Source organism: Osmerus mordax, chromosome 4, assembly GCF_038355195.1.
Source record: "Osmerus mordax isolate fOsmMor3 chromosome 4, fOsmMor3.pri, whole genome shotgun sequence".
Lineage (NCBI taxonomy): Eukaryota > Metazoa > Chordata > Actinopteri > Osmeriformes > Osmeridae > Osmerus > Osmerus mordax.
The window spans coordinates 18,888,938-18,916,739 of NC_090053.1; the positions used below are offsets into that span (position 1 = coordinate 18,888,938).

General features: G+C 47.1%; 4 protein-coding genes across 4 annotated transcripts; 3 read left to right on the top strand and 1 right to left on the bottom strand.

Moving 5' to 3' along the window:
- The first annotated feature begins 249 nt into the window (after window positions 1-249).
- Window positions 250-10,271, top strand: sntb2 (syntrophin, beta 2). Its single transcript, XM_067234273.1, has 7 exons — window positions 250-1,177; window positions 5,190-5,400; window positions 5,591-5,795; window positions 7,238-7,380; window positions 7,502-7,698; window positions 8,212-8,402; window positions 8,669-10,271. The coding sequence occupies exons 1-7, from the start codon at window positions 460-462 to the stop codon at window positions 8,759-8,761; spliced, it is 1,758 nt and encodes a 585-aa protein (XP_067090374.1). The 5' UTR covers window positions 250-459; the 3' UTR covers window positions 8,762-10,271.
- A 281-nt stretch (window positions 10,272-10,552) lies between these two features.
- On the top strand, window positions 10,553-15,051 carry vps4a (vacuolar protein sorting 4 homolog A). The gene is made up of 11 exons (XM_067234024.1): window positions 10,553-10,744; window positions 11,194-11,305; window positions 11,568-11,712; window positions 11,850-11,911; window positions 12,107-12,226; window positions 12,438-12,594; window positions 12,777-12,925; window positions 13,041-13,122; window positions 13,217-13,436; window positions 13,670-13,810; window positions 13,903-15,051. The coding sequence occupies exons 1-11, from the start codon at window positions 10,724-10,726 to the stop codon at window positions 14,002-14,004; spliced, it is 1,311 nt and encodes a 436-aa protein (XP_067090125.1). The 5' UTR covers window positions 10,553-10,723; the 3' UTR covers window positions 14,005-15,051.
- Window positions 15,052-15,139: 88 nt separating this feature from the next.
- On the bottom strand, window positions 15,140-21,550 carry cdk10 (cyclin dependent kinase 10). The gene is made up of 13 exons (XM_067234026.1): window positions 21,350-21,550; window positions 20,976-21,048; window positions 20,808-20,879; window positions 20,170-20,272; window positions 19,160-19,241; window positions 18,991-19,058; window positions 18,743-18,795; window positions 18,152-18,221; window positions 17,958-18,017; window positions 17,590-17,713; window positions 17,301-17,440; window positions 15,906-15,958; window positions 15,140-15,649 (listed from the first exon to the last, which is right to left on the bottom strand). The coding sequence occupies exons 1-13, from the start codon at window positions 21,440-21,442 to the stop codon at window positions 15,555-15,557; spliced, it is 1,086 nt and encodes a 361-aa protein (XP_067090127.1). The 5' UTR covers window positions 21,443-21,550; the 3' UTR covers window positions 15,140-15,554.
- Window positions 21,551-23,552: 2,002 nt separating this feature from the next.
- On the top strand, window positions 23,553-27,491 carry chmp1a (charged multivesicular body protein 1A). Its single transcript, XM_067234027.1, has 7 exons — window positions 23,553-23,694; window positions 24,258-24,277; window positions 24,366-24,443; window positions 24,904-25,050; window positions 25,219-25,347; window positions 25,458-25,657; window positions 26,127-27,491. The coding sequence occupies exons 1-7, from the start codon at window positions 23,688-23,690 to the stop codon at window positions 26,146-26,148; spliced, it is 603 nt and encodes a 200-aa protein (XP_067090128.1). The 5' UTR covers window positions 23,553-23,687; the 3' UTR covers window positions 26,149-27,491.
- Window positions 27,492-27,802: the final 311 nt, after the last annotated feature.

Consider the following 27,802-nt stretch of genomic DNA (forward strand, 5'->3'; position numbering starts at 1 on the left):
CAAAGTTTTCTTGCATATTTTCCTATGTGTCCTCCTTTGCAAATATTAAAAAAATACTAGAAACCGTGCTGCGACTGTACATGCAACCCCTGGTACACTCCCATGCAGCTGTTGACACTGACAGACCACCCCAGCGGCCTTTAACGCCGCCTTTCTCATGAATAAGTAATCTCAACAGACATTCATTGGTTGTTTCCGGTATCCGGCTCTGAGTTTACTCCAAAAGCCAGTCAACTCTGCCCTGCTCGTTCAGCTGAACAGTACTCTCAACAATCCAGTCTATCACGGGCAGTGGTTTCCTTTCCCTCTATTTGGATCCGTTTTTTCTGTCCTCAGTTTCCCGCAATCTGTGCGTAAGTGGGTGTGTCGATATAGTGCAGGGCTCGTACGCACTTTGAAAAAGAAGAAAAAGTTTAGCATGAGTTTAGTCTGAAACCCGCCCCGGAGAAGGCTACCAGGATGGCTGTCTGGACCAGAGCGGACAAAAACGGGCAACTGGACCTTTTGCTCCGGGACCGTTGGATCCGAGTTTCGGCCGAATTGACTCGCGAGACTCTAACGTTAACCGCAGAGTTGGACATAAGTGGACAAGGGAACAACTTGGATTACAACTCTCCAGGAGGCCTAAGAAATGGAGTGTCTAACGGAAACGATCCCGGGCTGGCTTCGGGAAATTCGAACCGCGGTCAACTCCTGAACCAAGAACAGCAACCGAACAACGGTGGTCGAGGGCGCAGCGGTAGTGGGGGCATTAACCGGGGTCATTACGACGGGAACTACGGTTTAAATAGTCCGGGTTCTGGCAAGTATGCTCGTGATAATGGTACGAACTCTGACTTTGGTAGCCCCGGATCCAGTTACGGCAGTCCTGGGTCCAGTTTTAGTTCGAGACATGGCGAAGTTTCCATCAATTCAGAATCTGGCACAGAGGCAGTGCGTAAAGTTCGAGTGGTCAAACAGGAGTCCGGCGGTTTGGGAATCAGCATCAAAGGGGGCCGAGAAAACCGAATGCCCATCCTCATATCCAAGATCTTTCCCGGACTGGCAGCAGACCAGAGTCGCGCTCTCAGGGTCGGCGATGCTATCCTGTCCGTCAACGGGAACGACCTGAGGGAGGCTACGCATGATCTGGCGGTGCAGGCGCTTAAAAAGGCCGGAAAGGAGGTTACGCTTGAGGGTAAGATTGAGAACGCAACAGCGGGGATTTGTCAAGGCCAGGTTATACATTACCGACAACCACCTACGCTTCGATTTTGTTTCTCTTATCAAACTAGTTCTCAGAAATAGTATTAGACACAACGCGTTGCCATATCAGCATTACAGTGCAGTTTCTCACATTGAAGGACATGTCGACAGAAAAGCATGTTGACCAAGCTAAAGGAAGGTTTTTAGGTAGACGGATATGTCAGCATGGTGAACTTTCTAGACGTCAGGACTTTCCCAGACGCGACAAACTTGCCCGTCAGTCATACTGAAGCAACAAAGTGTCATCTCATCAGTGCATATCAGTAGAAGCTCGAGGGCTTTGATCAGCACTATCAACTATCAGAGGTGGAATGTATTTATGTTGTGTAACGAGTCCTCGGATTCTCAGCGCTCTTGTTTTGAACGGGGGCGGGATCAGCTATATCAACAACGCTATCATATCAGTAAACAGGAAAGTGACGGCAGTATTACAAGCCGTTGTATCATGGAGGCCTAGATAAGGCCTCATTGCATACGCTAAGTGATTGAGTGGGGTTGTCATTGATGTGAATGTGCACTTTAGTGTTTGGCCCCTGGCTAGGAAACCTGTGAGGGTGTACACATGCACTGTGTGGTTAATGTTCCGGAATGGAACCTGGAACAAACAGAGTAAGATTGAGGGAGTTTAGTCTTTTGGTGTGGTAGCCAGTTGCTCTCACTTGAGCTTGTCAAATGAGGTATCTCTGTTGCCTCCAAAAAAATGCAAGATGTCATATTATTAAAACAACCCTTAATACATCCATCCCTCTTTCCAGCTGTCATCTAACCATCCATCATTATATCCACCACTCCACCCCACTCTTGTTTAGACATTGTAAGCGGTGAAGTAGAGTGGATGATGTAAGTTCTCCTCATGCTCCAACCTGGGACCCTCGAATGCAGGAATGTCCCAGGGCGCTGTCACTGTTTGTCAGCCTGTCGGATAGTTGAGTTGTGGTGTTTGTGAACGGAGCAGCCTCCCTAGGCCTAACCAGGGTTTGTCAGAATGAGCTTTGTGTTTCCAGACCACTGTGGCATGTACACTAAACATTAACAACACATTTTCTGGTGATTAGCTGCCTGACCTGCCTGACCCCAGGTTGGCTCCACAGCCAGGGCCCAGGCCTGGGGGGAAGGAGGGGAGGGGCTCCTGTCCAGACCTGATCCACATTCTGGTCAAATCCTGGCTTCTAACTAGGACCAAGATCTGGTCTGACATTACCATGTGCATTCATATATTATGTAGCATATACTGTTGTTTTAGTCAACATCACAACTAGCTTAACCCTTGTGTTATCTTCGGGTCATTGTGACCCCCCCCCCCCCACGTGTTGCGACAACTTTACCTCATGCAATAATAAAGTGAAGCATTTTCTTTTAATCGTCGGGCTGTCTCACACCCCCCACAGCGCAAAGGTTAAAAGAAAATGCTTTTTGTTTGTTTTCGTATTGGGTAAAGTTGTTGCAGCACAACGATGGGTCGTTGTGAACCTTCGGGTCATTGTGACCCGAAGGTTCACAAGGGTTACTCTTCATGAGTGTCCATCATCCCCATTTGCTGGGCGGCAAACACGCGTATGCCAAACTATGGCACATATGTTAATAACACCTGTCATTGGAGCCATGCTGTTGTCAGACTGAGTTTGCACGGTCATCTGTTTCTCCCGGAGGAGCCCATTGTCTTGTTGAATGGCACACGCAGACAAAGAGGCCATTGATTAAAAAAAATGGGGACAGCCCTGATTGAGGACGAGTTTTTCTGTTGTTCCCCTGCCAGAGCTGCCCACGGAACACGGCACCGTCCTCCTCCTCACAATGTGACATGAGTCTGAACATCTTCAAATAGGCCACGCTGTCTGAGTTCAGACGCCAGCAGTGTCCTCTCTGAGGTTTGGAATCATGGACTGGAGTTGCACTGCACTGTTACTGGAGTTGAAACAGACTCTCTTTCTGCTTTCTGGCAGACTGTGTGTGTGTGTGTGTGTGTGTTGAAACGGATGGATGTCCAGTCCAGTAGTAGAGCACCAGGGCAGCAGCACATGGTGTGTATAAGAACAAAAGGACCACACATAAACATGGTCTCTGCATGGACGTGTTGTATGATTCAGGTCACAGTTAGCCGGGGGGGGGGGGGGGGGGGGGGGGGGCAGGTGTTTTTGTGTTTGTAGAGAAACTGCAGAGGGACTTTTCATGCATGGGAGTTAGATAGAGTGAAGGCATGCCGAGTGGGTCTTTTAAGAGTGAGAGAGTGTACTTGTTTGTGTGTGTGTGTGTGTGTGTGTGTGTGAGAGAGAGAGAGAGAATGTTCATGTGTGTGGAGCCTCAGTGGAGTTGTGTGGAGTAGGACAAGCCCCCCTCCCCCTCCTCTACTCCTCAGCCCATGTGAGGAGTCAGACACACTGTTCTCATTAGGACTCTGGCAGCCCTAGTCGAGTGGGACGGGGGACGGGACAGAGAACTAAGGGAATAAGCAAATAGTAAGGGAGAAAGTGTGTGTGTGTGTGTGTGGGGGGGGGGGGGGGAGGGGGGGGTTGGACTGGAAGGGATGGAGAGGGAAGGAAATAGAAAGTGGAGAGAGTGTGGTAGGGAGAGGGAATAAGGAGGGGATGGGGCGAGACAGTTGGAGACGAGGTTTGGGAGGTTGGGGCTGGACAAACCACAGGGGGATTTCTGGTTAGTAGAAAAACAGCAGTTTGACTGACTGGCTGGCTCACTGGTTGGTTAGATAACTGGCTTGCTGGCTGACTGACTCATTGGCTGACTGGCTGTCTGGCTTGCTAGCTTATTTGACTGCCTGTTTTAGCCTCTTGGCTGTGGGCACAGGGCTATACAGGGAAAAAGACAAGCTTGCTATGTCGGATGGTACCTCATGGGAATACACACACACACACACACACACACACACACACACACACACACACACTGACTGTCCTTAGTGTGCTGGCCTAATTAAAAGCAGAAGTGGAACTGAGTGACATTTCTGTCAGGTCTAATGAGATCTTTAAACAGGGTAGAGGAGAGGACATAAGAGGAGAACTCAGCATATTTTGTGATTTAACACATAAGGAGATACTCATTTATGTAACACGCTCAAACTCAAAAACACAGAGGCAGAGATATTCATGGCCACTGTTGGTATGAGCTCTGTAGTTGGTAGGGTCTTGAAATGAGGTTCCTTAACTTGGCCGACTGCCCCACCACAACCCTAACCCTGCTTCTCTCTTACACACAAACACACACACACACACACACACACTCTTTCTCTCTAGCAGCCGATCAGATCTGCTACTTTTACAACCTTAATCCCAGCCTACATCCAATAATGACCTCATCCTTCAGCTCTACGGATCCAATGTTTTACTCAGAGTAGAGGGACCCAAAGGAGTGTCACACACACACACACGAAAACACTAACAGACATATTCAAACACGTACACATTCTTATGAACACACACATCATCATGCACACACACTAGTAAGTATTAGCAGAAGTGTGACTGTGCATTTCAGAGAGTGAGGGAGGGAAATGGAAAGAAGATGTTGATTTGTGGTAGAGGAATGGAGGGTTGGGTTCTTGGAGGAATGGGGGGTAATGGTGCCTGGACCAAATCTGGCACCAGAATCCATTATTCTAGTTTAAATAATTATTCTACAAACAGCCAATCAGACAAGCTCTCTCTCCAAGCTCTCACTGTGACTCTTTCTCTCATTGCTCACAGCTACAGTGTACTTCTTCCAATTACACCCTTTGAAGACTTGTATTATACTATAGTTGGAACTGTTTCAACACCCCAGTAAGAAATCTGATTGGTCAGGAGGGAACAGGTTAGCTGCAATGTAGCCACAGTAATAGTTAATCACCCGGTGTTGCGTGTCCCTTGCTGTTCCTGATGGAGCAGGCCAATACTTCACGATGCCTCCCTCTAATAGTTGTGTGACCGTGTATGTGTGTGTGTGTGTCACAGTGAAGTACATCCGGGAGGTGTCTCCACTGTTCAAGAAGCCGTCCCTGGTGGCGGACCTGCCGTGGGACGGCGTGCGTCCTCAGTCGCCTAGCTACAGCGGCAGCGAAGACTCTGGCTCGCCCAAGCACATCTCGGCCAAAGACAGGAAGGTCATCAGCCTGAAGATGTGCTTCATCAGCCGTAACCTCACCATGCCTGACCTGGAGAACAGGTGTGTGTGTGTGTGTGTGTGGGGAGGGACTGTTAAGGTGTGAGTGTGTGAGGAAGAGGGTTGAGATGCTATACTTCCCTGATAGCTAGTTACGATCTGTGTATGGATGCCAGTTCCTGTCGTCCCGTCTTACAATTGAGCAGAGTGTGTTGTGTTAACGTGTGGGTTTGGATCCTGCTGTGTCATCCAGGCTGCTGGAGCTCCATTCCCCAGACGGGCAGCACACGATGGTCCTGCGCTGCAAGGACGGGCCCAGCGCCAGCTCCTGGTTCAGTACCATCCACACCAACATAGCTGCCTTGCTGCCCCAGACACTGGCCCACATCAACGCCTACCTGAGCGCCTCGGGAACCTCACACCCCCACCTCAAACACATAGGCTGGCTGGCAGAGCAGGTACCACATACTCACACTAGAGATGGGTTGTGGGGGCGGAATCGATTCAGTTACGAATCGCAATTCTTGTGTATGACGATATTAAAAATTGCCACGCTGCCTCCAAAATCGATATTTTGTTTGTAGCCTACTTTTAATTACTTTATTCAAGGCGGGAAAAACATGTCAGACGTTAATCCCGAGATTCATGCCGCACCTCAACAGTTTAAATAGCACGTCTGGAAGAACTTTGGCTTTCATAACTTACAAGGAAAGTTAGATATGAGCAATGCTGTCTGCAAACTATGCCACGGAAAGAAAGTATCGTGGTAATACCACCAACATACGTGCCCATATCACTCGAAACCATCCTGAGTTATCAGACAAAACAGCGGAGGAAGCCAAACCTGCTAGCAGCAAACAACGAACGCTGGATACATGTTTCAGGAAGCTCCCTTACAGTTCAGAAAAGGCTAATCGCATAACAGAATCAATCTCTCATTTTATATGCATAGACCTTCGTCCTTATAGTGTGGTCGAAAATACAGGTTTTTGTAACATGATACTTTAGAGCCGAGATACACTCTACTGCAGGGGACGTCGTTACTTCCCCAGAGGAGCAACCTCACCCCAGAGAATGTTGACAAGATCTTGTTTTTGCACAAGAATCTAAACATACCCAAGCACTAGCTATGCATAGCCTACATGCAAACAACAGTGAAACATAGCTTTCCTTTTGTTCATTTCAAAGTTTATATTTTAAATACATTTATATTTCATTTACCTTTTATTTATTGTTTAAAAGTAGCCTAAGTGGCATACATTTCTTAATCTGTCAATTTGTGTGCAGTTGACAGGGGCTATACAATAGTAGGGCACATTTTTATTTATTTTCTATTTTGGCTGCCCTGCAGTCATTAAGTTAATGTTAAGATTTAGGAATTAAAACTTGGACAGCATGTTGTATTTGAATGTATGATTCAACTGTTTTTCATGGTCCAGTGTTTTTTAAATCGCAAGAAATTGTAATATCGAATCACAATACTTACAATGCAACGCAATACCCACAGAATCTCAATATATATCGTATTGCCCCATAAGTATTGTGATAGTATCGTATCGGGAGATCCCTGATTCTCGTCCATAACACACACACATAAGACACACAAGACAGAGCTATGGTAGAGATGCTATATAGTCACTGATTATGTATTGTGTGCGTCAGTGTGTAGCTGCTGTATGTGTCAAGACCTTATCATGTATGGAGGTGTGTGCAAGGGTATGTTTGGTATATTTAGTAGTTGCCACGGTATGGTATGACAGGAAGCACTTTGTCACATCAAACCAGAAGTTTCCATCCACATTGGTGCATGCCCACCCCCTACCCCCTCCCACACACACACACACACACACACACACACACACACACACACACACATTTAAGTGTTGCTTATCTCCTATAGGTCCAGCTGGATGGTGGCCGTCACCAGTTTCGCCCTGTTGTCATGGCGCTGACAGAGAAAGACATCCTGCTGTTTGAGTCAGTGCCATGGAGCCGTGAAGCCTGGTCCACACCTCTGCTTACTCACCCTCTACTAGCTACCAGGTACCTCTGTCTCTGTGTCTCTCTCTCTCTCTAACTCCCCCTCTGTGTCCATCCCCCCACCCCTCTCTCCTCTCTCTCTCTCCCTGACCCTGTGTGTCGTTTCCCTGTCTTTCCTTCCCAGACTGGTCCACTCTGGCAGTGCCCGCAGCGCCCCTGCCCAGGGGGCAGAGTTGGTGTTTGCCACGCGGACGGGTACGGGGCGTGGCATCGAGTCCCACGTGTTCCGAGTGGAGACCACCTGGGACCTGTCGTCATGGACGCGGGCGCTGGTGCAGGGCGGGCATGCCGCTGCAGAACTTATCAAAGAGGTGTCCATCGGTGAGTACGTGCGTGTCAACTCTGTCTCTGTACACTGCATGCTGGTTCGAATTGAGTTTTTTTTTTGTCTTTGTGAATGTTTGTGGTTCGTGGTTCCCTGTCCCAAGATGGCGTTTTGTCCATTATCCAGGAAGCTGGGGCAGAATAATAGGGTACCAGAGAAGATCAGAAGTTAATGACAGTGTAGCAAAGAAGAAGAGAATTGAAGCAGATGTTGAAACAGCTCAGCCAGAATGTCAAATGTTTCCACTGAAGAGAACAATAGTTGGCTGCTAGAATACCACTGGAAACACTCTTTTCCTTCCTCTCTCCTGCTGTTAAACTGACTCGCTCTTTCTGCTGTGTAAATCACAAACGTTACATTCAGACACCTGGAAGTGCTTCAGTAAAAGAAACGGCAGTCGCACGCTCTTTAAGGGTCTTAAAATGAGGTGCCATGTCTTGGCCCACTGCCCCACCTCAACACGAGCTATTTTATGTTTGTTTGTTTGTGTGTGTGTGTGTGTGTGTCAGGTTGTATGTTGAACAGGCAGGATGTCCGGCTGACTCTGCACTATGAGAAGGGCTTCACTGTGACCCGGGAGCCCCCTGACCCTCCAGGGGGCGCTGTGCTCTACAGATACCCCTTCGAGAAGCTCAAGTTGTCTGCCGATGACGGGATACGAAACCTCTATCTGGACTTCGGGGGTCCGGAGGGAGAGATGGTGAGCAGTGTGACTGGTGCCCAGGGTGTAGCTGTGTGGGCTCTGTACAGGCAGAGCCAGATGACAAGACACATCAGTAGATGTGGTCATGACAGAACCTAAGCTTCCTTGACTCCATAAGTTACAATAGCTCTTGTCCCGTCCCCTCGCTCTCTCTCTCTCTCTCTCTCTCTCTCTCTCTCTCTCTCTCTCTCTCTCTCTCTCTCTCTCTCTCTCCCTTTCTCTCTCTTTCTCTCCCTCTGCCTGTCTCACTCTTCATCCTCCAGGTGTTCGATTTGCATTCCGGGCCGAAGCCTATTGTGTTTGTGCTCCATTCGTTCCTGTCTGCCAAGCTGACCCGTCTGGGCCTGCTGACCTGAAGCAGGACCCAGGAGCCCCGTCCAGAGATCCTCCCTCCTCTACTGGGCCTTCACAGCCTTCCGGTCTCTCTTTGTGTACTTTGCTATTATAAGATGGATGACTGAGTTTAAGAGGAACTAGTAACTGTTAACTGTGTGTTGACTTTGGGCACTGAACTGACATGGAGTGTAGCAGCCTGAGTGGATGATGAAGTATGTATGTGTAAAGTGTGTGTTTGTGTTGGCTTGATAGTGTGCCTGTTGCCTAAAAGACCAATTGTTTAGTACAATATCCCAAATGACTGTTATAATCAGGATTGCCAACTGTGCCTTTTTACGTGTAGTCAAGAAAGCTTTTCTTCTTTTCATTTGTTGTAAGTGTTGTAAGATTCCAAGCAGAGTAAGCTTTTAAGACGCACAGCTATAGTATTACTTTTATACTGTAACCCTGATATTTTAGTATTGGTTAGTTAGTACATTTGTATGTATCATTGGGACCGTTTCCAAGACACAGTGTGAACCTCAGTTTGGAACTGCAGAAAAGACTTCATCTGTGTTGAGGAATACTAGCCCACCATGTTTATAATGTCCTCTTGACTGTATGAACTTTTAAGTGTATTAGACCATTTCTAAATGACAGCTTAACACCTGTCCCACCCCCTTATGTCATTTCCATATGACATATATGACATAAGTCACCCTTATGCTACCTGTCACTCTGCACACTTAGTTAGCCCCCCCCCCCCCCCTAGCCTTCTACCATGGCTTGGGTCAGGGAGGGTTTCTCTGGAGATCTAAAGGGCGGACCACTTCTGACCATTCCTTGTGATGCATTACAGACGCACACAGCCTGTCTGACGTGACGTACTGGTCACGTGGCAAGTTGTCTACAGGTAGAGTTACCTCCTAAGTAACCATCTGACTGGGTGACCTCAGCGTCCTGTACGCTTCCCTTCAGACTAAGGTCCATCATGATGTTGGTGATGGACTAGAATGATGATGATGATGATGATGATGATAATCATGTTCCATGAATACAGTAGAGGGATCAATCCTGCAGTTGTGTTATTCCAGTTCCTAGTCCAATGTTTTTCCTGTGTATACCCATGTCTTTACCAGAGATTCCACCGATGCTCTGGCTGTTAGCCTAAAAGTCCAGCCTTCCAGTTTACCCATGAATGTATCTCTGAACAAATTACAGTTTCAAGCTGTTGGTTAAACCCTTTTGTATTACTCTGATCTTCAAACATGTTTAGCTTCTCAATGTGACTGTTTCCTATGCAAAGCAATGCTTTTACTCCAAGAAAGGGTTATTGAACCAAAGTTTTGTATCTGTGGCAGCTTAATGCGTTGTACACAATCGCAGAGAAAGCATAGGAGAGCATGCTGTTACAACATGTTACATGCACAACTATGGTAGACTCTACGCCTGCACTCTGATATATACAGTATGTAATGTATAATAATAATTATGTTATAACCTCAAATGTAAATATATAGCCTATACAAATAAATTGCTCCCAAGACAAAATTGCTACCAGAATTTGTGTGCTTTAGCTTTTTATGTTTTCAGTAATTGTGTTTTTTCAAAGATTATGGGATCATAAGGGCCAATAGTATTTTGCATCTGTAGAAAATTCTTGCCCATATTTGATACCATAAATATATGCTTCAAATCGCTGAAGAAATGGTAGTGGAACTAGAACTGTATCCAACGACGTTCACTCTAGAGGGCGACATTCTCTATAGTACTTTGCCAAAGACGCAGTCTCTTGTGTTGTTGCTACTGTAGCTTAGTAGGATTGGTGAGCCGAGTAAAAGCTGTCACCTAGCTAGCAGCGAGCTAGCATCCCTTCTTTGTCATGTCAAGAGCAGCCACCCCAGTTGAGACACTGTACAGTTAGCGAGCATATATCAAAACTCATATCTGAAGAAGAACTCAAATATAGCTCATTTGGGTGGATTTCCGAAGAGTGAGATGAAATGACAACGTCAACGTTACAGGTAAGTTAGCTTGGAAGCTGACAAGCGAGCTAGTGCTAGCTAAATGTAACTGCAAGCAACGATACTATAAGTAAACAACCACCACGCTAGCACAAACAGTTGAACTACTGTGTTGTAATTTGGCTGCGGAATTAGTCACACTGTCGACGCTTTGTTTAGGGTAGCTAGCTCAAGTTAGCTAACGTTGGTTAGGGATTGGCGTGGATCTACAAATTGGCAAGCTAGCGGAAAATATTGCAGATACAGCTAGGTAGTCGAGCTAGCTAGCTTTTTAACTATTGGTGAGCTATTGCTCGACAGAGCGCTAGCTTGTTTATCTAATGTTGCTGATTTCAGCTGCCTGAATGTCTTTGAATATTATTCTGGTTTCTTGATAGTATATAATTGTGTAGTAGACTTATTCACTATCATTTCTCTCCTCACTTCTTCCTTCCATCATTCACTAACAGAAAGCGATCGATCTGGTGACCAAAGCCACAGAGGAAGACAAGGCAAAGAACTATGAGGAGGCATTGCGCCTATATCAGCATGCAGTGGAATACTTCCTGCATGCAATTAAATGTGAGTAATCGAAACATCAACATCGTCTCTGGGACCACCAGAACTCACACATAGTCAGGACAGCTGTGTTCTTGGAGGCAAAGCCTAGGTAGGTTCTTAAGGGTAGACAGTTCCTAAGTTATTTCTGTATTAAGGTCTGGGCAGTCAGGTTACATCTAGTTATACATGTTCAGCTACAAGCTTACCAGGAACCAAGCTTATTGGTAAGAGAGAGGCTGACAAGGAGCCAGAAGTGATGTGGTCTCCTGGTGTTCCTTCGTAGACGAGGCTCACAGCGACAAGGCCAAGGAGAGCATACGAGGGAAGTGTATGCAATACCTGGACCGGGCAGAGAAGCTGAAAGACTACCTGAAGAACAAAGAGAAACAAGGAAAGAAGCCCGTCAAGGAAGCACAGAGCAATGACAAGTGAGTAGGAAGGGCGACTCCTCCATCGAAACATCAGGAGCTGAAGACAAGCCGGTGACTGCAGGTGACGAGAGCTTGAAGAGCGATAACTGGTAACTGGTATGTTGTGTGTGTGTGTGTGTGTGTGTTCTCCCCAGGAGTGACAGTGACAGTGAGGGGGAAAACCCAGAGAGGAAGAAGCTACAGGAGCAACTCATGGGTGTGTATTATATATATGTTTGTGTTGTGTATGTGTCTACCATCTGCCTGTGTATGTGTTTGATTCTGTAAGGGAAGGTTGGTATGATTTGTGAGAGTAAATACTACTTCTGTATGCACAGCTGAACTTTTAAAGGAGTTGGGTACTGAGGCTCTGTTGCCCCCAAACGCCCCCCCCCCCTTCTCTCGTGTTTAGGGGCCATTGTGATGGAGAAGCCCAATGTGAGGTGGAACGATGTGGCGGGGCTGGAGGGGGCCAAGGAGGCTCTGAAGGAAGCTGTCATCCTACCCATCAAGTTCCCTCACCTCTTCACAGGTGAGCTGCTCTATCTCTTCCCCCTTCCCTCTCAATCTCTCTCTCAACCTTTTTCTGTCCCAAGCATCCTGAATGCTTCCATTCAAATCAAGGTCTTCCTCTCTCTCTGCCAACCCCCCCCCCCCCCCCCCCTGTTCCTTTGTCATCCTCATCCTCACACACAAAATATATGTCCCTCTCCCACCCCATCCTTCCCTGCGTCTGGTTGCAGGTAAACGGACTCCTTGGCGTGGGATTTTACTGTTTGGTCCCCCAGGAACGGGGAAGTCCTACCTGGCCAAGGCTGTCGCCACCGAGGCCAACAACTCCACCTTCTTCTCTGTTTCCTCTTCTGACCTCATGTCCAAGTGGCTGGGAGAGAGTGAGAAGTGAGTGTTTGGTTTCAGACGGTGTCTGTTTCCTAGTCATAAGCAAAGCTGGGGTTCTGTTTGCTCTCTGCGGTTACATGTCTCTAGCTTTGTCTCTTCAACGCCTTCTCTCTCTCTCTCCCCCCCTCTCTCTCCTCCCTCCCCCTGTCTCCTCTCCCCCCCTCCCCCCGCCTGTCCTCCAGACTGGTGAAGAACCTGTTTGACCTTGCACGGCAGCACAAGCCCTCCATCATCTTCATCGATGAGGTGGACTCCCTGTGTGGCTCCAGGAACGAGAATGAGAGTGAGGCCGCACGCAGGATCAAGACAGAGTTCCTGGTCCAGATGCAGGGTGAGCGCCACTACTGCCCCCTAGGGGCCTAGGGGAAATTCCCAGAGATACTAGGTAGCTCCTAATGGAAAACACCATGTGAAATCATCACTGTTTACTGTCGTCTGATTGACAGGTGTGGGCAACAACAATGACGGGATACTCGTGTTAGGCGCCACCAACATCCCCTGGGTCCTGGACGCAGCCATCCGCAGAAGGTCAGAGGTCATTTAGGGGTTTGTGAAGCTCCTTAAGAGGGTTATCTGATAAGAAAATGAATTGTCTAAAACAACCTGATCTCTGGGTTGCTAGGTTTGAGAAGCGTATCTACATCCCCCTCCCAGAGGAACCTGCGCGGTCCCAGATGTTCCGTCTCCACCTGGGCAACACGCCGCACAGCCTGAGTGACGCTGACCTGAGGCAGCTCGCCTTTAAGACAGACGGCTACTCCGGCGCTGACATTAGCGTCATCGTGCGAGATGCCCTCATGCAGCCAGTCAGGAAGGTGCAGTCTGCCACACACTTCAAAAAGGTAACTACAGTACCCATAATGCAGCATGTTCAGTACTCTGCAGCGGTGTAACAACGGGCATGTGACTACACAGTAAAAAGGTTACCTTCTTAGACGAATGGATTTAATAGTGTGTGTGTGTGTGTGTGTGTGTGGCACTGTGGTGCTTGTCAGGCCTAGCTCCACTCCACCTGGGGTCCTGCCCCTCCCCCCCAGTTGATTCCTGGCTTTCACCAACACGCACTGTCCTCCAGGTTCGTGGCCCGTCTCGTAGCAACAGCACGATGACGGTGGATGACCTCCTGACCCCATGTTCCCCTGGCGATCCCGCTGCCGTAGAGATGACGTGGATGGACGTGCCTAGCGACAAGTTGCTGGAGCCCATCGTGTGCATGGTGAGACGTATGAATTGTGCTAACAAGTCTAGGTGCCCCTGCTCTGTAGTGGCTGGTCTCACCAGGTGTTTGTCTCTCCTCCTCCCTGCCAGTCTGATATGCTGCGCTCCCTGTCCACCACCAGACCAACGGTCAACACTGAGGACCTGTTCAAGGTCAAGAAGTTCACAGATGACTTTGGACAAGAGGGCTGAGACACGTCCCCTCCAACCCCCCCCCCCCCCCCTCTGGTCTCTCTCTCTCTCTCCCCCCCCCGCAAGAGTTCCGGTCAAACAAGTAGCTACTTCCATGGTGGTTTTCAACTAACCTGCATCGGCAAGAACTACCAAGTGTTTTAACGTCAAGCATTTTCTCCCTCCCACTACACGGCCCGAGGTGGACTGCGAGGACATGGGAGCCGTGCATGTCTTTGCCATCCTGCACTTTGTTCAGTATTCAGAAAAGAAAGCGGTACTGAAGATCTTAGGAGGAAAAAAGTTTACAAAAAAAAACTTTTGTTCAATTGTTTCCCTAAGTATGTGTTTTTTTTATTTTGTCTTATCACAAATGTCTGTTACTAATCTTTTAATTTACCAGTTGCTAAACTACTGACTAGTGTATTGACTGATTTGTTGAATGCTCTCCATAACTTTCATGGGGTCCCCAGTGTCACATGCCGTTTAATTGAACACTATTTATTATTTCCTTCATATCTCCTTTTGCGGTCAGGATCTGTTTTGTGACTGTGAGATGGACAGGCTACAGAAGTTTGTTTGACAGTTGTAGTATTCCTCTTGACGTTAAGCTAGCTCCAGTGACTGGGCGTGAAGGACCTCAGAGCCCTGTCCTGTTGCAGTGTTGAAGAGTACCTTGCTGTCTCAGGGCTGTCGTCATGGAGACTGACCATAGTCAGTGTTTTGGTGGTTGGGGGCCCTATTTTGCCTAACTCGTCTAATTTATTCTCTGAAGAGACAAATTTATTCACTGAGAAAACTACAGTGGATTTTATTGTCATGGTTCTTCTAAAGAGGAAAATGTATGTTTATAAGCAGCAGTGTTTTTTCCTCAATTCTAGGTACAGTATTACATTTAATTTGTCTAATTTATTTGACTGAGCACCAGCACCATAGGGCCCACTGCCAGTCCACAGTAGATAAGTTGTGTCAGTGTAGTTGGTCATGTTCATGTCCCAGATAGGATGCCGTATCTATGGTAAACAAGCTGCCCTCTGACCTATTAAAAACACTACATTTTGAACTGAACATGAACTGAGTGTGATGTCATCACTTATGAGATGAGTCTGTGCCTCAGCATTTCTCGTAGGACACTTGACCAATCACAGACAGTCATTTCAAATAGCTTTTAATAAAACTAAAAACTGAAGTTACAATATCAAAGTGTTTCCAAGTAATAAAAAAAGCCCAGTTACAGTATATAAATCTAACACCGTACCGGTCACACAAATGTACAATTGTACTTCTGTAAATGTACTGCATAGTTTAAGGCTCATCTTTAGCAAAACTGCAATGTTAGAAATTTAGCATTAAGGAACCAAGAGAAGCTGAAAACTAGGCAGTTTAATACTACAGTAGCATGACACTTCAGGACACTGTGATCGTCATACTGACCGCCGAGTCGGCATTCACAACCATCATTCCAAGCATGCAGCATGTCTCCTCACTGCACCTGTGACTGAGTTACACTTCTGTTCCAGCACTTCAGAATTGCCCTCCAGAAATCCATCCAGTCAGCTGCTCTGACAATATCAAACTTTGCTGCGCTTTGATTGGCTGTCTGCCGAAGGCGCGGCCCTCTTGTTGCGGTGGTGAGGGAAGGTGGGCATCAGCTCAGGCTCACAAGCTGCAGAAGACAGAGGAGAAACTTCAGCACGGCCCAGAAACAGAGTAATGGAGGTCCTGTGCTGGGCGGGTGGAGGATCAAGCTCTTAGCCCCTCTACCATCCATACAAAAATGAACCATAAAAGGGATGTTATCGTTCATTAATGGGATGTATCCTACAGAGTTTTAAAGGATGGAATCAATTCCAACTATACAGGAAAACCCCATAGTCGACTTTTGACCTTTGACCTAGTCCACCATTGAACCTTGAACTTACGTAAAGGTTTCTCCTTGAAGTAGGAGCTTTCCAGGCAGTCCTTAGCCGTGGCCCTGGGAGAGACGACACATCAGAGAAGGAGGTGGCCATGGATGTTTCCACAAAGAATGATCACTAAAGTTTGAATCTTGACTCTTGCCTGGGGGTTAACAAGGTGGAGGTACCTGCACTGGGGGTTAACAAGGAGGAGGTACCTGCACTGGGGGTTAACAAGGAGGAGGTACCTGCGCTGGGGGTTAACAAGGAGGAGGTACCTGCGCTGGGGGTTAACAAGGTGGAGGTACCTGCACTGGGGGTTAACAAGGAGGAGGTACCTGCGCTGGGGGTTAACAAGGTGGAGGTACCTGCACTGGGGGTTAACAAGGAGGAGGTACCTGCACTGGGGGTTAACAAGGTGGAGGTACCTGCGCTGGGGGTTAACAAGGAGGAGGTACCTGCACTGGGGGTTAACAAGGTGGAGGTACCTGCACTGGGGGTTAACAAGGAGGAGGTACCTGCACTGGGGGTTAACAAGGTGGAGGTACCTGCGCTGGGGGTTAACAAGGTGGAGGTACCTGCGCTGGGGGTTAACAAGGTGGAGGTACCTGCGCTGGGGGTTAACAAGGAGGAGGTACCTGCGCTGGGGGTTAACAAGGTGGAGGTACCTGCGCTGGGGGTTAACAAGGAGGAGGTACCTGCACTGGGGGTTAACAAGGAGGAGGTACCTGCACTGGGGGTTAACAAGGTGGAGGTACCTGCGCTGGGGGTTAACAAGGAGGAGGTACCTGCACTGGGGGTTAACAAGGAGGAGGTACCTGCGCTGGGGGTTAACAAGGTGGAGGTACCTGCGCTGGGGGTTAACAAGGAGGAGGTACCTGCACTGGGGGTTAACAAGGTGGAGGTACCTGCACTGGGGGTTAACAAGGAGGAGGTACCTGCACTGGGGGTTAACAAGGTGGAGGTACCTGCGCTGGGGGTTAACAAGGTGGAGGTACCTGCGCTGGGGGTTAACAAGGTGGAGGTACCTGCGCTGGGGGTTAACAAGGAGGAGGTACCTGCACTGGGGGTTAACAAGGAGGAGGTACCTGCACTGGGGGTTAACAAGGTGGAGGTACCTGCGCTGGGGGTTAACAAGGAGGAGGTACCTGCACTGGGGGTTAACAAGGAGGAGGTACCTGCGCTGGGGGTTAACAAGGTGGAGGTACCTGCGCTGGGGGTTAACAAGGAGGAGGTACCTGCGCTGGGGGTTAACAAGGAGGAGGTACCTGCACTGGGGGGTTAACAAGGAGGAGGTACCTGCGCTGGGGGTTAACAAGGTGGAGGTACCTGCGCTGGGGGTTAACAAGGAGGAGGTACCTGCGCTGGGGGTTAACAAGGTGGAGGTACCTGCGCTGGGGGTTAACAAGGAGGAGGTACCTGCGCTGAGGGTTGTACATGAAGAGCTGGTTGAGAAGGCGCAGACCTGCGTCAGACAACCAGGTGAATTTATTCTTCAGGTTGTTGTACGGCTGCTTTCGTAGGCTGTACTGGCCCACCAGAGGGAGCCGGGAGAAGCCCTGGACAAACAGAGGGGCAGAGCTACATAGGGCTGCACGGGTAAGCGAAATAAAGTCACCCTGGACAGTGAACAGGCAGACTGGACTCCTTTACAGGCTTGATACTTAGGAGGGGGTAAAAGCAGGAGGTAAAGCCAGCCAGGTCTTACAGGCCAGATGTTTTCATTGGGTGTGCCCAGCAGCTGTACGATGAGGTCCACTTGTTGGATCTCCGAGCCGGCGGGAAGAAGAGGCTTGTGGGCCAGCAGCTCTGCCAGGATGCAGCCCACCGCCCTGAGAAGAAACACACACACTGTATGAACACACACACTGTCTGAACACAGTACCATCACACACACACTGTCTGAACACAGTACCATCACATACACACTGTCTGAACACAGTACATCACACCAGCTGTGTTTATACACAGGAATACCTGGTGGTTTATGAGTTGTAAAACACGCCCATACTCACAATATAACCAGATTATAACAGTGTTTAACAGAGAAAAAGGGTTTAAATGCTGCCTTCTCACCACATGTCCAGAGCAGTGGTCTGGGTCTTAGTCCCGAGGAGGACTTCTGGAGCTCTGTACCTGGTGGTAGGGGGACAGCGGCTTAGGAGTGAGAGACCGACAGAGCTGCAAACATAGGCTAGCTGTTATAGGTATTTCTGGGAGGATTCGAGAGGGGGTGACCTAGGGCGAGAGGAGGACAGGAGGACACTCACCACAAGGTCACCACCTTGGGAGTCATGGGCTGGAGGGGGATACCGTAGACGCGGGCCAGACCGAAGTCCGCTGTGGGGGATGGGGTGGGGGTGCCATTAGTCGGACCCACACAAGACCAGACATCTCCCTCTCATACTGCAGCCTTAACATCACAGACACACCGGCTCACAATGGCTTCCTCGGGTCCTAAACAGTCTGGCTGACAAACAGGTGCCTCTCCAAAATGTTGAGGTCCAACTGACACCTAACCCTGGCTGATGCCCGGTACTCTCTGTTCTGGCAGTAGATGTACCTGGCAGCCTTGTGTCCAGATTAAAAACAGTAGTCAAGCCATGGACGGTCAGACAGGCTAAAGTTTTCCTACTACTGCAGCTTAACTCTGATTTCAGACGACAAGGCCTCTTAGTTCTGGAAGGCAGATGGCACCTTGAAACGCACCTACTACTCCTCCCAGTCTGCCTCAACAAGCCTATTTTGAACTAAAGGAATAAGATCAAAGCTTTAATCCACCTCGATCAGAGCAGGTGAAGACGACAACGATAATGATAACGATGATGATGATGATAACGATGATGATGATGATGACTCACCTATCTTCACACAGCCCTTGTCTGTCATTAGCAGATTGGACACCTTCAGGTCCCTGTGACAAACGCGATTATTTGGTGTTAATCCGACTGGACACACTCACATCAGTCCACCAAGTACCTTAGGGTCATTACTGGTATCACAGTAATGCTTCAAAGAACGGCATCTTATCTTCTCTAAATACTGATGTCAATAATAGACAAGACTGTCGCGATGGAGCTACTGATGAACCTATTCCCATGTTACTGACCGGTGTAGGATGAAGTTGAGGTGAAGATAGTCTAGGCCTCTCAGCAACTGTAGGACGATACACTTCACCTGGGAGAGTGAGGGAGGTGGGTTGCCGATCACAGTTTAAACACCAAGGACGACAGAGAAGCTTACATCTACAACCAGTCCTCCTGTTAAGTCCAGCCTACCTGGGCTTCAGAGAAGGGAGTCTGCATGTTCTCCAGGAGACTGGCCAGGTCTTGCTCACAGTAGCTCATCACTAGGAACAGGCTGGAGAGACACACAGAGAGTGTGTACTGTGTAGCATATTACAGGGTGAAAGTGTGTACCGTGTAGCATACTACAGGGTGAGAGTGTGTACCGTGTAGCATACTACAGGGTGAGAGTGTGTACCATGTAGCATACTACAGGGTGAGAGTGTGTACCGTGTAGCATACTACAGGGTGAGAGTGTGTACCGTGTAGCATACTACAGGGTGAGAGTGTGTACCGTGTAGCATACTACAGGGTGAGAGTGTGTACCGTGTAGCATACTACAGGGTGAGAGTGTGTACCGTGTAGCATACTACAGGGTGAGAGTGTGTACCGTGTAGCATACTACAGGGTGAGAGTGTGTACCGTGTAGCATACTACAGGGTGAGAGTGTGTACCGTGTAGCATACTACAGGGTGAGAGTGTGTACCGTGTAGCATACTACAGGGTGAGAGTGTGTACCGTGTAGCATACTACAGGGTGAGAGTGTGTACCGTGTAGCATACTACAGGGTGAGAGTGTGTACCGTGTAGCATACTACAGGGTGAGAGTGTGTACCGTGTAGCATACTACAGGGTGAGAGTGTGTACCGTGTAGCATACTACAGGGTGAGAGTGTGTACCGTGTAGCATACTACAGGGTGAGAGTGTGTACCGTGTAGCATACTACAGGGTGAGAGTGTGTACCGTGTAGCATACTACAGGGTGAGAGTATGTACAGTGTAGCATACAACAGGGTGAGAGTGTGTACCGTGTAGCATACTACAGGGTGAGAGTGTGTACCGTGTAGCATACTACAGGGTGAGAGTGTGTGCCGTGTAGCATACTACAGGGTGAGAGTATGTACAGTGTAGCATACAACAGGGTGAGAGTGTGTACTGTGTAGCATACTACAGGGTGAGAGTGTGTACTTTGTAGCATACTGCATGTGTGTAGTCTGTCATCTACCTCTCCAGGTGGCTGCCCACCACCACCTCCTTCAGCTCCACGATGTTGGGGTGTCTCAAACGCAGCAGCAGAGTAATCTCCCTCAGACTGCTGATTGGGATCCCTGGAGACACAAGCAGGTAGCATGTCAGACAGACAGGCAGGCAGCACATCAGACAGGTAGCACATCAGACAGACAGGTGTCTCATCAGACAGATAGGTAGCATGTCGGACAGACAGGCAGGCAGCACATCAGACAGGTAGCACATCAGACAGACAGGTGTCTCATCAGACAGATAGGTAGCATGTCGGACAGACAGGCAGGCAGCACATCAGACTGACAGGTAGCATGTCAGACAGACAGGTTTCTCATCCGACAGACAGGTAGCATGTCAAACAGACAGGCAGGCAGCACATCAGACTGACAGGTAGCATGTCAGACAGACAGGTAGCATGTCAGACAGGCAGGCAGGCAGCACATCAGACAGACAGGTAGCATGTCAGACAGACAGGTAGCATGTTAGACAAACAGGTGTCTCATCAGACAGACAGGTAGCATGTCAGACAGGCAGGCAGGTAGCACATCAGACAGACAGGTGTCTCATCAGACAGATAGGTAGCACATCAGACAGACAGGTGTCGCATCAGACAGACAGTACCATCTTTCTCCTTGTCCATCCGAACCTTCTTCAGGGCCACAATTTCATCTGACCTTGTATCCCGAGCCCTGTCTGCAAACAGGGGGATACGTATATAGGTTTTTTCCCAAATGGGTTTAATGTTCTATATAACTCTACAAGGGGTTTAATTACAGCAGATGAACTTACACACAATTCCATATGTTCCTTCCCCAATTCGGTTCAGCTTTTCAAATTCCTTCACGCTTCTGCAGTTACCAAGCTAAAATATACACATCAATTGAAACAAATGAGGACAATCCAGTCCGGTACACATTCGTGAGACTGCACAAATAGGAGTCAAAGCATCCTACTGACGTCCATAGTCAAATATGTGTCTTACACGCAATCTGGTTCTTGTTCTTGTCTAAATTTGTTAGTAAGCTTACTAAAGAGTTAGTTCCACTAGATCACAATGCCAATACTATAGGCCATGTAGCTAACTGACCAAGATCACTTGCGAGCAACCCATATAGCCATCTGGAAAGACAGTGTGTTTTGATCCATGTGGTGTGATTACTCACCCGGTCTTTTTGTGGTACAGTGAACGTTCTTTTGTTCTTGACTGACTTTAGCTTGATGGGGTCCGGTTCTGAATCCCCGGTGGCGGTGTCCATCTCTGTGTGTAGTTCCACTACAAGCCCTACATCCAAGCGTACTTTAAATGCTGTTATCGCTCCACTCAGCTATGGTAGGCTAGCTAACTAAATACAAGACATACTAGTCTAACACACGTCTTTCCTTGCCATCTGGGTGGCCAACCACGAGTTTTCCCGGGGTTTGAGCTGCGTAGTACACTCCGTCATTGTGGTTCACCCCATTAGATAGACCCTAAATCAATAGACAGATCAATTATAATCACATTTTAAACTCAGTCCTCAAATGTTTATTTAAATTTGTACTTTTAGGTACATGTGATCAGTAAGGGTCAGCAAATGCAAAAAGCAGTTACTAAATAAAGGCCATAGTCTAGATACAATGATAGCTCTTTGACCTACACAAACTGCTTATTAGGCTATGGTTTATCTATTACATGTCATGGTATGCCATGTATGTAAATGTCACTTTTCAGAAGCAATATCACAAAGAGTTTACAGTTGGCCTACCTAAACATAGATGTAAACCCCAATAAATAAACTAAACCCTAAAAGAGGGGAAACAGCTTCTGGCATTCCTTTAGACCACACCTTTACATGGATGTCTAGGCCTTGCTGCTGATGGGTTTTTGTCCCACAACGATGGGCACTGAGGTGGGCCTTCTCTCTTTGGCAGCGTCTGCGATGGTGATGGTGGGTGGAGGGGTGTTGAGGTCCTCCTTGGAAGGAGCAGTGATTAAAATGGCTGGTGGATGGGGCGTAGAGCCACACCCCAACGAGAACTCGCTGCTGGAGACTGGTGGCAGGGTGGCTGGCACTGAGGTAGAAGCACAATACATTATTTATTACGAGGGGCTCAATGTTTAGGATCAGTGGACTGAACAGTTGATTGTTTTTTGTTGTTGTTTATTAGTTGAGCATCAATAGTTACTTTGTATCATCTATGAGTTGGGGGTGGGAGGTCGATTCTATCACATATATCAAGAATGTGACAAATATGAATTGCTAAGTAGAACAATGAGGAAATAAAACAGATGCATGATATTGGTGCTGGATATGTTGTTGCCATAACACTTTCAAATGAAAGATTCTTGAAGATTACATGTGTAAAAAGCCTCTGAAATTCCTAGATAGCCTAAATCATGGTTTCAACTGTCTCATGATGAAGGTTCAGCAGGCTACAAAGAAATGCTTTCTCTGTGAATGGAAATGAGAGATCCTCACACGAAAGCAAAGGCACCTTTAAATTGGATTGGGCTAATTTCTATAAGAGTGTTAGAGCCAGTGACAAGCTCTTCGTTCAGAGGAACAATGAGGATTAACTGAGTAGATACTGTGCTCAGGCTACCTCATGTGCTTAGCTGACGAGAACTACATGTACACTATAAACAGATCCCTACTACATGTACAATATAACAAATACTGGAGACGTTTGGTTATTTTTGTCTTTATAACTTTGGCAAACTAACCAAATGTCTGCTTGACTTCACAAATGTTTTACTTAAATCTCTAGTAAAGTGTTAAAGCAATGACAATATGCTGTGGAATGATATATACACAAAATACTGTGACAGTAATATACACATAACAGTTAGAGTGCATATTGTGAACATTTGAAATGAAATGAATCAATAAATTGTAAAGGATATACAATTAACATTATTTCCACACTTTCATAACATAACATTTTCTCTACTTACCTTTTTCTGCTTGCTGGCTTGCTGCAGACCCCATCAGACCTTGGTCAGCACAGTCCAAACATTTCCATGTGTGGGGACCAAGGCAATGTGTGACTCACCTGTCCTGTCTATAAGGCACTCACGCACACTCCAATCCACCTTCTACAAGTCCCTGTCTGCTTGTGTTTGCTTCTCTCTTTCTCTCTTTCTCTCTCTCTTTCTCTCTCTTTCTTTCTCTCTCTCTCTCTTTTTCTCTCCGTAGGTGGCGGGGGTGGGGTGTGAAAGGCTTGACTTAAACTACACAAAATAATAAAGGTGTGTTCCAATTCTAAATCAGCTCACCAACAGATCGACCGCAAGGGGTTAATTTTTCTAACAGGAGAAACATTTACCATGTGACCTTCAATATGGTTGCCTCTGGAGAACTTCAACCCAGCTTCAACAACGAAAACCTCTCTCACGTGACTGTTCAGAACCAGGAAATGAAAATAGCAAAAACGGAATATCAACAACTATAACAAGTGGCTCACCGGGCAATCGGAAATACCTATTTTGTCTGATTTGGCGTAATATAAGGACAAGGAGACATGGACGGTAAGTGGCGACCAGCCATATATTCGAATAAGTAGTCAAGTTGAATCCGGTTTGCCTTTACAGTGGCCTATTTAGCATACCGCTGCGTAAATGGTAACACTGCTAGCCTAGTAGTGTGGCACGGAAAATAGAGCTAGCTAGCGAGCGAGCTTCGTCAGTTTCTTAATTGGTTAGCTGGTTAGATAACTTGTTTACTCAAAATGATGCTCCCAAAATGATGCTCCCAGTAATGTAATAAAATGTGGGTATAACTAAGTTACCACTGTCAATATGTAATTGCTAACTACAGAGTTAGATAGCTAACGTTAGCTAGCTAGTGTTTTACAACTTAATGTAAGTTCTCATTCTGTACATACTGTACTGCATTAACAATCTAGAACATTTATTGAACTATAGCTATGATATTAAGTCACACAGCAATTTGACAACCATAGATCGGTGTTGGGGTCGGATGTCTAAGTGGTTGCAAGTTCTCCCACAGTTTAATTTCTCTTTGTCATTATTGGGTGTGACATGCCTCAGTTTACTTTAACCCTAGTCTCTCTTTCTGCATTTTTCTCCAGACACACTCTTCCAACTGAAGGTGGGTGAACTAAGATGTATTGTGTCAGTGGGGTGTACCCTAATGAGCTTCGCAGCTGATCTAACTGATGTGTTTCTCTCTTCTGCAGTTTACATCAAAACAGCTTGAGAAATTAGCCAAAAAGGCAGAAAAAGATTCCAAGTCAGAACAGGCCAAAGTTAAAAAGGTGAGTGAAGGGAACCCTCTACTAAACTGGTGTAGTCTGAAATGTTTGTGTTGTCACACTAACACAGTAACTGGGAAACTCTAAAGAGACTTTAGATCAGGGTGTGGCTGTGTCAGCCCATATCATAACAGTACCCAATTAATCTGTTCCCAAGTCAAATTCACAATTGTTCAACCTACAAGTTGGTAAGACATGAGTCACACACTAGTCATATCAGTGCTAATGTAATTTGAGCTATAGGAGAGGGTTGAGGGGAAGGCCACTCAAAACACATCAAGTATACTTAGTCAAACTTCAACCAGTAGAGGGCAGTGGAGTGTTAAACAATGCATCACTGTTTCCATACTGTTATAGTATAATTATAATCTAAATATGATCTTTTTTACGTTGTACTTGTTACATTTCAACCATGTTACATTTGTCGTATTTTGACCATGACCTCCATCTTTCCAATGCCCAGGCTCTCCAGCAGAAGAATGTAGAGTGTGCCAGGGTGTATGCAGAAAATGCCATCCGCAAGAAGAACGAGGGCCTTAACTGGTTGCGCATGTCGTCTCGCGTCGACGCCGTGGCCTCCAAGGTCCAGACGGCAGTCACCATGAAATCGGTGAGCTTCTCTTCTGAAAATATAATGATTTACTCTCACAGACTGATTTCAATAAGGCATCAGCCATAAATGTTTGTGAATCACAGAAAGAGAAGTATAATATGGGGATTTAAAATAAGGAATAACATTTATTTTGAACTTTGTGGTCCTGTTTGCCTGTGTTGCTAGGTGACTAAGAACATGGCTCAGGTGACTAAGGCTCTGGATAAGGCTCTGGGGTCCATGGACCTCCAGAAGGTTTCTGCTGTCATGGACAAGTTCGAGACACAGGTCCAGAATCTGGACGTCCACACCTCGGTGAGTCAGTGGCACTTGTGTGTGTGTGAGAACTACGTATATATTTTTGTATGTGTACTGTACAGTACATATCAGTTGTGGTCAGTCTTCCATTATCAATGCCTCTCCAGGTGATGGAGGACTCCATGAGCTCTGCGACCACGCTGACCACACCCCAGGACCAGGTGGATGACCTGATCGTCCAGATAGCAGAGGAAAGCGGTCTGGAGGTGATGGACCAGCTCAGCCAGCTGCCGGCCGGGGCCTCCTCTCTGGGGGAGGCCTCCTCCTCCTCTCGGGCCCAGGACAAGGAGGACCAGCTCTCACGCAGGTACCAACCCCATCAACCCAGAGGCTGAATCATTAAAGAACCAAACTGTTGCCATGTTGCATAAACAAAAATCTAGATTAAGATATACATTGATCAGTGGTGGTCGTTTGAACTCTGGCCCTCCATACATTTTTGTTGTCTGATTACTGATGAGGTGCTTGTCTATCTTGGGATTGAATGCTGTGTGCTTGACCTAACATGGAACACAAAATACTGGAGTTGTATTTCGTGTTGTTGTATAACGTGTATTGTTACTTGATACACGTGATCAATAAATCACATGCCAGTATGTGTAAGGTCTACTACTGCACAGTGACAAGCTGTCACATGACAGGATATAGCTGAATGGCTTATTACTGCTTCCTTCCTGACACCTGTTTCCTTGTTGACCCCAAGCAAGTATTCTACAGGCAAAAGAAGCAGGCCTCTGCTCTCCCGCTCTTATTCAAACTCTGGTCCTCCATTGCAGGCTGGCTGCGTTGCGGAACTGAAGCCACGGTGTTTGTCCTGGAGGAGGGCTGGCAGGCTGACAGCTGCTGGGGAGCAGACAGGCGGAGTGGGGTGGTTCTGTTGAACAGTTCATACAGTGAGGACTTAATGAGCCTATTGATTTCCATCCCCGAGTCTATTTATACCCCCACACACACTCTCACACGCAGCCACTCTGGATATAACACCTGAGAGGGCTTGTCTCTCTCTCTCTCTATTGATCCCCACCTTTCATTTTTGGTCTCAACCCATGATTGTCTCTCTACCTCCCTTTCTCACCACCCTCCACGGCTCTGTTCCACAACTACCAATTATTTTTTCTTTTGTTCCCCCATTTGTCCTGTACTGTCTCTCTGTCTTTTAATCCCAGACTGTTTGCTCGTATCTTGTGTACAAAAAGAAAAAAACCTGTTTGACAGAATGTACAAAAACGTATAATGGTTAAATAGATACATTTGGGAGTTTGTTCCCTGGGCAGTTCTTGGGTGTTTAGGTTTTCTATATGAATGACTGTCTGTTTTGATGGTGGTGGTTTCCTGTAGCAAGAGAGGGAACACAGCTGGAGGTATAAAGGCCAGTGGCCATGTCCCTTTGTTGTGGTGAAACACCCCTAATACTGTAGTACCCATAAACAACACTAACAGACATGGTCATTTTGACTCATAATCACATGACTCCCTGTGGTCTCCTCCCCTCATGAGTGTCATTTTAGAAAATATCAACCATTGTTCTATATAGAATATGGGCAAAGCTTCACTCATAAAGCATACATTTCTCTAGAGCACACATTTTCTCAATTATTATTTTTTTGTTCTCATTATTATTTGTTGGTTTAAAGCTGTTGTTTTTATCGTTTTTGCTGCCTTTGTTGGTTTGCTGTTGAACATGTACGCCTTACTGGGATGCAGGTGCTTGCCTGGATGCTCTCCTTAGTGCCTGAGTCAGATACAGTCATAGGAGAGCAGTAGTCATGGGCTCTTATATATCTACACAGATGATGATGTGTTGCTATAGAAACAAGGATATCCATTTTCCTCCCTGTCCCTGCCACACATACATCATGATGGACAGGGGGTGTTCCCAACAGTCAGACAAAGTTATGGTGATGTTGGACTAACGCTCCTGGATACTGGTCTGGGATCAGTTTGATCCGCTGGATAAACGGGTGATTTTCCCAGTGGAAGTTGGTCCTAGACCTGTGTGTAGGGTCAGCTTACATCACCTTGGAGGATGGTTTTCCTTTCATGTGCAATGAGGAGGGATATTTCTACTCAGTCATGAAAACTTTTCAGCGCTTTTGTTTTTGTATATTTATCTTGTCAAAATAAAAGCCCTCTGCTATAAATGTTTTGTTCCGCCGTGCTTGTCTCACATTCTCCTGCAGATTCATGTGTTCGTTCATGTGCATGTTTCCAAACAGATTTCACCCAGGTTTCATTGTACACACATGCAGCTAAGTGTAATGATCAGACTCAGGAGAAGTGGTAGCGATTCAAGTGCAGGCTTTTAATGGTAGTACAGAGTAGTCAGACAGGCGCAGGTCGTCAACAGGCAAACAGCAAGGTAGGCAAATCCAAAGGATGGTCGGGTCACAGGCTTGGGTCTAACAGCCCTCAATCAGCTCCTCTCTGTTGATCTTGTCAACCTTCACCTCAC